Source organism: Trachinotus anak, unplaced genomic scaffold (genome assembly GCF_046630095.1).
Source record: "Trachinotus anak isolate AG129_WGS33_773 ecotype Australia unplaced genomic scaffold, CSIRO_AGI_Tana_v1 ptg000013l, whole genome shotgun sequence".
Classification (NCBI taxonomy): Eukaryota; Metazoa; Chordata; class Actinopteri; order Carangiformes; family Carangidae; genus Trachinotus; species Trachinotus anak.
The window spans coordinates 13140846-13154729 of NW_027273864.1; the positions used below are offsets into that span (position 1 = coordinate 13140846).

The window sequence follows — 13884 nt, forward strand, 5'->3', positions numbered from 1 at the left end:
TAAAGGTGGTATTCAGATGAAGGCACCATGCTATGTAACATGCTTAATATTTTAATATTAACCTAAAATTCATCGATGCATAGAAAAATATGAATTGAAACATCTAGCATCCAGCCTTTCTAATAATCCCCTCAATTTTGATGAAAGCAAAAATTTGTTCCTGCACATTTTCTGTCTTTTTTAGTTTCTGCTGTCAAACACTATCCAATAAAGGCAAAAGCCATAAATCAAATCTTGAAATCGTTTTGTTGAGCCACAAAATAATATTGCAACCCACTGCTTAAAATTGTGGGGTCATTTAATTAAAATGAGCGCCGTGTTTACATCTTTGCTGTTAAATTCTCCTGACCAGCACAACTTCCCTATTTTACACTTTTTTTCTCTCAAGAATAAATCACATCAATCCAACAAGTCAACTATAATGTAAAACTTTTTCTCTCTCTTTGGCAGACTATTTATGTGAGTATAAGTGCATGCAAATATGGCTCACTTTGTTTTTTCAGAGAACTCAGTCTACTAGCCAACATATTTAAAGTAGCAAACTTCTGGGACTGATTTTAATCATTATTAATATTTTTGACTGGCCAGCAGAAAAAAAAAGTCTTAAAAAATTACTTTCGGCTTTGATATATGAAACTATTGTTGGTAAAATTGTAATCACATTTGACATTTTATTCTAGCCTTAATATCAACAAATAAATGTTTGTTGTTTACTGGTTTTGATTTAATACTAACAGTCACTCAGTAAACCCATCAGTATTTTTTCATGGTGCATATTATCACAGTGTATTATTATCACTTAAGCAATACAGCACACATCGGTAATAATTGTCATTGACTTTGCAAATTAGATTTCATATACAAAGCATATAACATGAGAAAAGTCAAGGTAAATAAAACAAATCAACAACTGCTGAGTGGCACAGCATTTACTTTCATAATTCATCCTTCATTTTGTCAAATTCTCTCAAGCCTTTGTTTTACAGTATCTATATTAATGTTTTATTTACCATAATGCAGTCTACATTCGGTAATTTAACTTTAGAAAGAACTGTGATGAAAAATATGACAGTAATTTCGAGGAATCTGAGGGATTCATGTCCACTCTGCACTCAAGGTCTTGCAGTGTTGAATAACTAGGTCCTCGTGTAAGTCCCTTTAAGCAATGCCATTAGCTGTTCTTATCTGATAAAATAGAAGCATAAAAGGGGTGTTGGTGCAGCTGGGGGAGCCACTCTCTGGACTGTGAGTTGTGAATCATCATGAATGAGTCTACAAGTTTGAAGGTGCGCTTGCCGGTGCTTGTGGTGGTGTTGGAGGTTGTCATTCTGGCTCTTTATGCTTGCTTTGTCACTTACGATGACAATGCCAATGCTAAGCTGCAAAACAATGAGACCAACCCGATGGAGAACTCCCTGTATCGCGACTACCCCTACTTTGCTGATGTGCAGGTGATGATCTTCATAGGTTTTGGTTGCCTGCTGGCCTTCTTTCGATTCTACGGCTTCAGTGGAATGGTCTTCAACTTTCTTACAGCTACATTTGCAATCCAGTGGGCAATCCTGATGCAAGGTTTCTTCCAGTTCTACTATGATGGTAAAATTCACCTGGGAGTGATCAACCTGCTGAATGCAGAGTTTGCTTGTGCTGTGGTGCTCATCTCTTTTGGAGCCGTGCTTGGAAAGACCAGTCCTGTTCAGCTCCTGGTTATGGCTTTGCTAGAGATCCCTGTCTTCTCTGTGACAGAGTGGGCTGTATTGAAATACATTAGAATAAATGATGCAGGAGGCACTATTCTTATTCACCTGTTTGCCTGCTACTTTGGTCTAGGAGTGACATTTGTTCTGTACCGTCCAAGCCTGAATGATGGACATGCTAAAGAGACAACCAGTTATCATTCTGATATCCTGTCAGTAATGGGAACCCTGTTCCTCTGGGTGTTCTGGCCTTCATTCAACTCTGCTCTGACCATAAAGGGTGACGATCAACACAGAGCAATACTCCACACTTTTATAGGTCTGAGCTCATCCACTATGACTGCCTTCGCACTCTCTGCAATATTTAACAAAAGAGGCAAACTCACAATGGCTGACATTCAGAATGTAACTCTGGCAGGTGGTGTGACTGTCGGGGCATCTGTGGACATGATGATTTCTCCTGTAGCAGCATACGCCCTGGGGATCATGGGTTGCACTGCCTGTTTCTTTGGATACAGGTACCTGACTCCCTTTTTAGCCCAACACATGAGGATCCAAGACCAGTGTGGTATTCACAATCTCCATGGGCTCACTGGCCTGATATCATCCACAGCAGGAATCTGCGCCATCCTCTTAGCCAATGAGGAAACCTATGGGCCCAGTATGTACCAGATCTTCTCCCATCGTGCCCCACCCGAGGGAGATCCAAAGCTGCTGGAGCTGCAGAAACTGATTCCTGGGTTGAAGCCGGGCCTGGGCCGTACTGCACAGGAACAAGCTCTCTACCAGGTAGCAGCTATCTTCTCTACCATTGCAGCATCTACAGTTGGTGGGCTGCTCACTGGTTTGGTCATGAAGCTGCGCTTTATGGCGTCCCCAACTGACGGGGACTGTTTTGATGATGAGCTTTTCTTTGACATGCCATCAGACTTTAGGAGTATAGAAGTCCTCAAAACAACCAAAAGCGATGATGAAAAAGGACCAATCAAGTCTATGGACAGCAAAGTCTAAAGTGTCACAGAGACATATTTAGCACACATTCAATGTTCTTGTAAATATAAGCTGTTTCATTTTTTTATTATTGTCATTACAGCTTTTTCAAAATAAGGATATTTTTGCACCTGTTTGCAAGTGTTGCAAGCAAGTGCTGATTACAGTTGATTGTTATGCCTGATAGAGAGATAAAATATATTTCAGCCAGATGGTCCTTAAATATTTATGATGATATTAAATATTAATCATTCACAAAAAGCTGTTTACATTGTTGCAGTTGTATTTTTTTCAGTTTTGTATGTAAAATAGAAATCGGCTGATAAAATTGTGAAATATGGATGTAACTAATAGAGAATATACATAATGTAATGTATTCTGTGTTAGTAATTGTATTTGAAATAAATGATTTTAAGAAATACATGGTATCTTTTTATTGTTTATAGCATCTGTTGTAGTAGCACATTTTCTAGGGAACACATTGAAACCATGCTCTCACAAATTGACATAATAAAATCATTAGCTCCATTTCATTTTTCCACTTTAACTTAGATTTATAATTAATGGGAATTCAGTGGTTACTGCATGAGTCATTCTCATTAATTGTTCATCATAATCTTTGTGGTATGGGTCAATATACTCGAATGAAAAGCTGTTAGTGGTTAAGTCATTTGACATGGATCATCTCCTGTGTGATCCAGTGCATATTTGTTCACTGACTCCAGCAAAGCCACAAAAACTGAAGCAGAAGAAAAGCATGAAAACACAGAAGGTTTAACAACATGAAATGTTTAAAATAGTAATTACTACTTCACTGTCTGTGGTCACTGAGTGTACAGTTACATTCAAAAAGGTTATACCAGTAGTCCAGTAGTCTTAGATAGCACCCTGTGCAATGAGACAACAGAACAGCATTGTAATTAAACTAGCCTATTTAGTTTTTTTTAAAATATACAGTAGAATTTAGTTATATGATTTCAAAAGAGAAGGTTCTGAACAATGACCACTGAACTACATTACAATTTGATTTATGTTATAAATAATTTAATGATATTCCCATTGATGTAGACTCATCATCCTGTTTAAGTTGAACTCACTTTGCACCACTAATTTCTCACCTTTATAGACTCCTTCTTTGTGCCCTAATCCACTGATCGTTTTTAAGTACTAATATGTTTATATCTGATGTGTAGGAATGTTTGAATACATGAATTGATGTTTGTTGCAATACCACTCACTTTCAGTCATTCATATCTTTTCAATGCCATATCTCGGTGGGACACTGACATGTCATATCTCAATGTGACTGCAGTGTTACTAGCTTCACTATGCATGTATGACTTACATGGAGTTGTAACTGATAACAACCACCCATATCCCACATTGGGTCATTTTGTTACACAACACCAAAGGTGACAGGATGTTGTTTTTATCTGAAGATTGTAGAGTTTAGCTGATGGTGGCCAATGAATTAAAAAACACCATAGCAAAATATGCGAATCAGGGAGCATCAGATCAATTAACAAGCCGACATGACTATGGCCAAGTACTTGATAATATTTGACAGTTTTTAATCCTTGTGTCATGGGTACAGATTGTTGGGTACTGATATTGGTCTTGTTACTGAGCTGGGTTAATACAGTATGTTCTGATCATGCCCGCCAAAGAGTGTAAAACATAAAGCATGGGACACATCATTATGTCATTAACCAATAAACACTTACTTATTGCCAAAATATCCATCAACTTTTCTGAAGATAGTAAACTCTTGATTACTCGATTAGAATCGAGTTGCACCATAATGCGATTAACAATGCAAACTAAATTAACACACAAGGGGTTATATTTTATTTACAACTTTGTTTATCAATAGATTATTGTACCACTTTAGCTTTTTTTTCTTTTTTCTTTTTTTCTTTTTCAATTTGGTAAAGCTTAAAGTATTTGTACCTTTCTAAAATTCAAAACATGTTCAAGTCTATAAAGATTTTATTGCATCCTTAAGACAACAGACAATAAATAACAGATAGCAGGTGTTGGTTTGGCAGATATGTGATTGCCTGCATTAAAGCGCGTGCTATTTGTTACAAAGGTTAAAGAATAAAGAGCCTTATCTAATCATGAGAAGTTCTATTCAGTTTCCCTATAAATTCTGTGTAAAGTTTATAACTCAGAAAGTGCTGATACATACAGTGGGGTCCAAAAGTCTGAGACCACTTTGCTGGTCACCATGTCTGATTTTGTTTCATCAGCTTCATCAAGAACTTGAACGTGAATGTGACTATTTTTGCATTTTTCTCTAGTGAGTGATTTCAGTGGTCTATTTTGCCCATGTCCTCACCTTTCTTCATCTGTATGTGTAAAATGCCTTGAGCATTCAGCAAGACTAGAAAAGCGCTATATGAGTGCAGTGCATTTACCATTTAAAAATAAAGGGGTTACCAAAGTTATTTGAACAACAACCAAATTGATGCCAATCGAGTAGTTGTTCAGATATTTCACTAGATGAAAAGTCAAGTGGATGACTGGATAGCTGTGAAAACCTTGACCTGTTCGCTGTGGTAGATAAAAAACTTCATGGCAGTTAATTTCACACTTGCTGAGATATTTCAGTCAAACCAAAGTGTCGAAATACCAAACCAACCTGCCTACATAGTGCCATGCTGCTAGAATATTTAAAATGTTTGTAACAGTGTCTTCATACTTATCATCTTTGTGACCTCTTGACATGGTACATACATGAAATGTCCATAGTCTCGATCAGTAGTTACATTTAATTGTTTTAATTGGTTTTTGTTTTGTCACTCTCTGACTAATTTCAAATCACTGAAAGAAGTGAAGGAGTGTTACTGCCTTCCCATGTATGCCTCCACTCTGTTGAAGGGCAACATTACAACTGGCCTGCAACTATGGCCATTAATTATCATAAAAGCTTATTACCTTCCACAGTGATTATTGCTTTCTTAATGGTTATGACTACTATCCCAGATAAGGTTCGGTGATGGAAAACATTGATGGAAAACATAAAGTACAGACCAAACTGACCCTTTTCCTATAAACATAATAAAGTTTATGTATAATAATACATTTTGTTTTTATTGGTGGAAGCAACGATTAAGGTCAGCAAAAGTGTAAAATAGACAAGAGCATGTGTTTTTCTTTTTTTTCTTTTTAATGTATGTCACAATTACATTTTACTGATCTGACAAATGAAAGACTGAAAAAAAGATAATGGTAAGGGCTAACAAAGTTTCCTTATTATTATTATTATTATTAGTAGTAGTAGTAGTAGTAAGAGTTGCCTATTATCTCAACAACCTTTTTTGTCTGATCAAATCTGATCACGTAAGAAGTGATTTGACAGGTTTAAACATTAACATATCAGATGAAAGTGACATTAATTGAACGTCAGACAAGATTAGAGAAAGGAGACGGAGCTAGCAAACACCACTGATGGGATCAGCACAAAAATCAGAGAGTCAGCAATTTTTGACTGGTCAGGCATTGATCAATGGACACATGAGAAATATTTCAAAGTCCGTGTCCACTCAGAAATGTGTTTTATTTATTGTTATTTCACTTGGATGTTTGACTTAATTGTGCAGAATGATGTTCTGTACATGCAGACTTTACTTTTTACAAATCCATACATAATTCATACAATTAATGAATACCATACATGTAATTTTATATAGAATTAACGCTTGAAAGGAATTAACGATCAGATCAAACCCCTCACTCTTATCGAAACACCAGCTGTATCTTTTTTTTGTATTAAAGTAACACGCCAAAACATGGCAAGCCCCAAAAAAAATGCATTGAATTTGAATCAAAAATGAACTTTCTCTAGTAAATCTCGTACCAGAGAGTTAGTTTGCCAGAGAGGTATGGCTTGCACACCAAAACCACACAAAAGTGTTGTCATTTTTGATATGATGACAAACAGTGCCATCCTGTGGTGGCAGGTCAAGTTGCATCATTTGGCACGTTGGCATCAGTTAACGGTGTTTCTCTCAAAGATGGTTGGCATAGTCCTCTCCAGTGTCTGCAGTATTCACCTTGGTGCGCTGAGTTTGCACAGATGCATACAGATCAGACATGGTGGAGACAGCATCGCTGTTGCCTTCATCTCCTTTCTCTGACTCTAGTGGTACCTCTAACTGAATTACATCCGAGTACTGTATCTGTGGAGAGCTGCGGCCAGACTGCAGCCTGGGAGGTTTCAGGGTCAGGTTGGCGTAGCAGTCCTGAGTTTTGGACTGGAAGGAGAAAGAAAAACAACAAATGTATCATCTTCACCTAACATTATACTCATAGGGTGTGTTTAAAATGAAAATTTTAGCAAAGTTATTCATTACACTCCAAAACAATCCTGTACTGTCCCTACAAAGGCCTTTTTAATGTTACTGCTTCCACTACTTTTTATGCTACTGCCACTTTCCTTTATCCTTGATGACAAATTCTGGTTGTGTTGTGGCAAGGCTTAGTTGTGTATGTAAATGGATAACAGATGCAGAGAATGATGAGGACCTACAGTAAAGCGTTCACTTTTTGTAAAAGGGCTTAAAGACTCTACCTGTGAGTTAGAATTGACTCTCTGTTGGTCCCTCAAAGATGAAGAGCTGAGTGATGAGTGTGGACGATCAGCTTTTGTGAACGCGGCAGTGCCTATGGAAAACAACATCACACTGTAAACAGACTTAAATGTACAAAGGCATAGACTCACAATGCACTTACTTACTTGTTTGCATGTAGTTTATGTTCCCATAAATAGGATTGTCTTCCATCTGCCTTGGGCTCCGACTTAAAATTGACATACAGAGAGGAGATATATTTTAAGGGAAACACAATTTGGTTTTTCCTTTGAACATTATATATAGTCTATATATATATGGGATACATACTGTTTTCTTTGGCATGGCCATTTTCCTAGGGAATAATACATTCATAATCAGATACAGAAAATGTATTTGTTTTCAGATAATTTTTAGAAAGAAAATAATGTAATTACCTGAGCAACATTTTGATACACAGAAAAAAATATTCCAAGATAGTGAGATGACCAGTATGGTGCTGATAACTCCAAATAGTATCTGTATTTCAATTGACACACAAGAAAAGTTCCAGCCTAGATAAAGAGAGAGAGAAAGAATTATATTTATAATGGATCATTTATAACTATTAAGCATCTCCACCAGACATGACACTTGTGCAGATCACATATTGGACCATGATTGGCTTCCAAATAAATCCAACTTTAACCTTGTTGATGAGAGGCTAAAGCTACTGCCAAAATAAAATAGAAAATTTATCAAATACAAAACACAGAATCATCCGTCCATTATCTATTGCAGCTCCTGTGCAAGGTTGCAAAGGCTGAGATATGCTAGCTCCTCTAGAGGTGGTTTACCCACCTAACACATACTCTCACACACACACACACACACACACAAACAGCTGAAATGTATCCATAAACATAACATAGACAGTCATCTGCTCACAAACGCATTTACACCTATGCTCAATTTAAAGCTAACCATGGACGTATTTGAAATGGGAGACCTTCGGACATCATGGAAAGTTCACACAGAAACACCCCAGTCAAACAGTGCGGTGACAGTGCGGTGACAGTGATAACCACTGCACCACTGTGTTTCCCAACACAGAGTCTGTGACAAGTTGTTTTTGTAAAACGCATAATATTAAAAGACATACATAGATACACATGAAAACATTACTAAAGCATGAACTTTTAAAATAAGGATTTAAAATAAGGTAAAAACAAAGAGGTGCTGCAGAGCTGTGGGAGCTGGTTTGTTTCTTTCAAACCTGGGTCACAGTGGTCAGCTGACTGAATGCAGCTTCCTGTTTACAAAATCTCTCACTCAATCCTTTGGTTGGGTTTGTCACATGTACTGCAACGGTAGTTGCTACTTGCCTTGTCACTGGATGTGAGACATGGATTGAGGGATTTAGTTTTGTTCAACTGCGTGTTTTATAAAACTCAACAGGTTAAATAAAAGTGTCCTTGAGGGTTTTGTAATTAATGCCCGTTAATTTATATTATTTTATTTCAACTCATGAATTTTTATTTCGTGAGCTTCAAACAAGGTTTATGTAAAACATAAATTATGCCCAGTACTTAGAGGTGTAAGATTCTAGTCAGTGCACTGTTTCAATCCCTGCTGGGAAAGGCAATAAAGTAAATCATGGAAACAAGGACAGCAGCGGTGCCCTTAAGGAGAAGCTTTACACTTCCACAAAAAAAGAAGAGAACTGCTCAAACCTCAACAACAGAAGATGTGGTTTTTCTAAGAAGCTCACATACAGTGTGTGAACTGTGTGATTGCACAGTACACCAGCTTTTTCTTGCAAGAAATACATACTCAGCAAAGCATGTTGGATGCGTTTCCTATCTCACAACACATTTGCAAAACGTTGTCTCAGTCCAAGACACTGTGGTAGACTAATATTTCACTGAACCTATATCAAGCTGGAGCAAAGTAAAATATTCAGTGAACACATTGTTTGTTTTGTTACACCACTACATCAAATGAAAGATGTGTTGTGCATTGAAATTTCAACTGAATTCAGCTTGACATAATGTATTTGGTATCTTTGAAAATCTTTGACATTTGATTCGTGTTTAAAGTTGAGTGGATGCCTAGTGTTTGTTTTAATAATGAGGTTAAACATGCTAAAAAATAGTATTGTAATTTAAGGAATGTGGCTAAATAAAAAAAAAAGAATATATATAAAAATGGCTAACATTCTGCAAACCCTATGAGTGACCGTCTTTTTGGGTAAAAACACAGTGAAAACCCAATACGAACAGACCATATTATTATGTAATATAATAATAATTCTCATTGTGGTGGTGTGTTACTTCCCCTGCATGATGCTGTATGTCGCCTTTGGGCAAAGCAGCACCAACCTAACAAGTAATACTCTGACATGCTTCTGAATGTTTTACACGGACCGTTCTCATTCATCTGTTGTTTCATCAAAGAGTTTCTGAAAGGAATAATTATATCATATTGTTTCAGTCAGCATGTATAGAATACTATTTCCAGCAAAACCAGTGTGTTATAGACATTTGTATGGATCTCCGCCTCTCAGACACTAACAGGACTGAACTACAGTTTATTGTTAAGTGACTTTTTTATCTGTGTGTGCGTGTGTGTTTATTTAATTAAAGCAGCTACAACCAACGTTTTACAATACCAATGTGTCAAACGAGCAGGGGTGGGCAGTAACAAAGTACATTTACTTGAGTACTGTACTAAGTATATTTTCCAATAATCTGTACTTTACTTGAGTTTTTCTGGACACTCATGACTTTTACTTCAAACTTAAAAGACAAATACTGTATTTTTGACTCCACTACATTTCTTTGAAGTGTGCATTACTTTGAAGCAGAGCTTTTAGTCTGTGGAATGAATTTTCTTTTATTTTCAAAAATGCAACAGACCATATGCTGGGTTCATTATGGGAGAAAAACCAATCACAGCCAACTCCTAAACTGTCAGTCATATTGTGCTTGCTGCATTTTTGAACAGCTCAGTTTAAACTGGGCAGTGGCCTGACAGTGGCTTCGTTAGATAAAGACGAGGCAGAAGATTCTTCTCCAGAGCACTATGGCCTTACCGCAAGTCCACTTGTGAAGTTTTAGAAATATAGAAAGATTCGTTTCATTTACAAGTTTGCTGTAATTACCATGACCAAACTTCATCACTGCCTAAAAAACAAGGCAATTTTGTTGATTCTGTTGTGGTGGAGCTGTGTAATTAGTCCACCTCTGCAAACCAGAATGTGAAGCAGTGATGCACGTATTGCAGTTATATCCACAGGCACTCCAGGTCAGATTTTACCAAAAAGAAGAATTTTTACATATACTCATGAATACTTGTGAGAAATGTTTATTTATTTAAAGCCAGTCTACTTCAGTGTAATATGTCACCATCATCACACATAATATCCCACAAAAAGGGAAAATAAATTGTTGGGTTGGGTGCTGGGTAGATAATTTATGCATACGGGTGGATTCAGATTGTTTAGCTTTTCAGTGACAACTCAACTTTTTTGGCTCACTCTCAACGCTCCCATAACGTTGTTTTTGGCCACAGCAGGTAAAAGGTAAAAAGGTGAAAAAGTTCTAAAAACCCACCATATACTACCTGCTCAGCACCAAACAGCAGACAGACACAGTTGGTAAATAGCTGGTGACCACTGTGGGGCATTTAACGGCAAAGAGCCAGATAATTCCCTCCGTAGTTGGTAGGGGCCAAAAATCATCATCAGGTGGAAGCAAGCACTACTCTAAATAAATGATAATCTAATGAATTTTAATGTTTCACTATGTTCATTAGCTACATGCTAGCTGGTATCTGCCATATGTGACTCTTTCTCATTACACGCAGTCATTTAACCAATTGTCAATTTCAAAACATTAATTAGTGAAGCTTTAAAGTGGGCTGGCATGGATCTTCTACAGACTGAGATCTGGATAGTCCTCACATCATCTAAAAATACCATATTACCTAACTAGTCCTTGTCGTAACCACCAGTTCAATGTTTTCTTATGCCCATTGAAATAAGCTGCATTTAGTGTGTTGGCTGACTAGCAGTTAACTTCTCTCTCCAAAAGGGTGTAAGCGATTCCCTTGTATTATTTCAATATAAGTAGGATGCAGAGAACAAGCTCCTAGCTGTTGCAATTACACATAATATCAAACTGCCAAATGGATGTGTGAGCATGAATACTAAGTTTCTGTGTCATTTACATTTTAAAAAGCAAATGTTGTAATTAGACTTTATATCTCATATCCACTCTTACATCAATCATTATCATTTTATCAGTATTATCATTATCAGTTTTCATTCATAACTTACCACAACGTTGTGTCCCATTGCAATAGATCTCCATCGCAGTAAAGCTCTAAGGACAGTTCTCTCTGTTTTTACACTCTGTGTAGAATAACCAAGACTACAGCATCTGTTGCATGTTTATGCTTGCAGGATGTAATGCTATTCAAGACACTCTTCTTACAGCTGTTACAGGATGTGTGCTTCTGCAGAAAACCACAATTTTTTTTTAGATTGACAAAAACATCAAAGGCAACAAGTAATGAGCATGTGCACCTCCACTAACCTCTGCTCTAACAATATTAAGGAATATGAGCACAGAAAACAGTTTTGCTTTAGTTAACTTAATATTTGTCTTGATATATTTCAGTATTAAAACAGATCTCTTTATACAACAGTAAAGTTAGCTGCAAGCTGCAACAGGACAAAAATACACCAGTGACAACAGCTGAAAATGAGACTAACCAGTACGTGTGAATTCCATTATTTACATAACACCTTCACCCCAGCCACTAGATAGTGTTGATTTATTCTACTTTTGACATAATGACCTCTGAAAATGTTTCCATAGCTGGACCCTTATCTGTGACACAGTTGAGATCTTATCTTCATGCATGTGTTTACACGCCAGCTAGTACCCAGTGTACAGTAAAGCAGTAATGCATATATCATCTTGATTTCTGATCGCCTGTTCGTGCAGCCATGTGTTTGATTCTCCAGTTCCTTCAAATCTCTTTGACGTCTGTTCTCACTGAGTCCTCTGAACATTTGAGGATAAACCAAATTTTGTTTCTAGCTTCTGGTCTCCCATTACCCCTCTGTTGGCTATATCTAGAGCTGATGACCCCTACAGAGTGACCTGAGATGCACACATGGCGGAGAATGATCAGTCTTTACAGGTTACAAGACAATCCAAGTTTCTCAAAGCTCGATCATAACCCGGATGTCTTTAGACATATTCATTTACTATCATTGAACATGGAGTCTGATAAGCCATTGTCCAAATATGTAACATGCCTGTGTGCCACTGTTCTGGCATCCTGGTTCAGTGAAGATTTGGATTCCTCTGCAGTGCCAAACTGTATTACTGAGATGATTTCAGACTTCTCCTGTCCACTGATTTGCTGAAGCTGGCAGCTGACCAAGCCAGTCTGGGTCAGTCAGTTTTTACACACCCCACCCAACAACACCGGACAAGTGGTTTCCTGCAAGGTGTGTAGGCAGCTAATTGGTCCAGCCATGTTCACATTTATATCATGAAATGAAAATGAGTACCTAATTCATTTAGACATGCTGGGTGTACCTGAGGCTCTGTTCATCAAACTGCACAGCTGATACCCTCGCTGTGTTAAGGCTTCCTGCCAGCAGCTCCACCCTGCCTGATGTGCTTCACTCTTATTGTCTTGATCAAACCACATGAATCCTTCACTAACCGCTATGCATCAGTAATTTTGCATTGGTTTCCATGCAGTCATCATAGAGTTCACCTGTATTCAGCTGGTGTTTGAAACACCCTCATATTCACCACTTTCAAAAGGCTTCAGGAATCTGAACTGCACGTCTCCCTGAAAAAATAGCTTTTCTATATTTACCCCTGGAGATTCCAATATATTCTATCAGTGCACATGAGCTTGAAGCGACATCTTCAAGTCTTTTGGTCTCTCCACATCCTTCACTGTTTTAATTTTCTTCCTCATGATTTCAGTTACTCTCTGAACCCTCACACAAACAAGGGCAAATCAGAGACTCAATCATTACTTCTCAATCATACTAAATGTTTTCGAAAACAAAGGAATTCAAAGATATTGGAGTAACCTTACATTTGGTATATAAAAAGGAAGTTATGTGCGGCCTATACATACACCGGATTGCTGTGTAGGCTAACTACTGTTAATTCTTCAGTAGGCAACCTTTTTTTTTTCTTATTTGCTTTATCTCTCACTATATTCTGACAGTATTACATGAAGCAGGTCATTTTGGGGGGGAAAAATCTGGCCCCTCTGGCTCCACCTACAGCTTGTAATGCTCAATACCACCAATCAGACCCAGGGAGGCCTGTGCCTAGGTCTCAAAACTTTATCCACATCAACAGGTAAAAATGTCACATTTACACTGCATGCTAACTGTTACTTATCCGTAACCTATAAGCTACGGAAACAAGCTGTACTTCCAGAAACATCGCAACCTTACCTTTATCCTAAAGTTGACTATTGCTAAATAAACAGAAAAGCTGAGTCTTATCTAAAGTATAAAGTCAATATCTAAAGTTATCTGAGAGTACAATAGGCTAGTTATCAGTTTTGGAAGGAAACTTACAGCTGGATGAACATTT

At 37.4% G+C, this 13884-nt stretch overlaps 1 protein-coding gene and 1 pseudogene across 1 annotated transcript; one reads left to right on the top strand and one right to left on the bottom strand.

Annotated features, from left to right (window-relative positions):
- Window positions 1-913: 913 nt before the first annotated feature.
- LOC139630041 (ammonium transporter Rh type B pseudogene) lies at window positions 914-3106 on the top strand (annotated as a pseudogene).
- A 3124-nt stretch (window positions 3107-6230) lies between these two features.
- LOC139631088 (signaling threshold-regulating transmembrane adapter 1-like) lies at window positions 6231-11735 on the bottom strand. Its single transcript, XM_071495053.1, has 6 exons — window positions 11580-11735; window positions 7699-7815; window positions 7592-7616; window positions 7429-7490; window positions 7264-7355; window positions 6231-6946 (listed from the first exon to the last, which is right to left on the bottom strand). The coding sequence occupies exons 1-6, from the start codon at window positions 11611-11613 to the stop codon at window positions 6701-6703; spliced, it is 576 nt and encodes a 191-aa protein (XP_071351154.1). The 5' UTR covers window positions 11614-11735; the 3' UTR covers window positions 6231-6700.
- Window positions 11736-13884: the final 2149 nt, after the last annotated feature.

What these genes read in the sequence shown, in the direction of transcription:
- LOC139631088 (XM_071495053.1), bottom strand. Translation starts at nt 11,613, where the DNA reads ATGGAGATCTATTGCAATGGGACACAACGTTGTG. An exon ending in CAATGGGACACAACGTTGTG is followed by an intron (nt 7,816 to 11,579) that starts GTAAGTTATGAA and finishes CTCTTTATCTAG; the next exon opens with GCTGGAACTTTTCTTGTGTG. An exon ending in TGTATCAAAATGTTGCTCAG is followed by an intron (nt 7,617 to 7,698) that starts GTAATTACATTA and finishes ATTATTCCCTAG; the next exon opens with GAAAATGGCCATGCCAAAGA.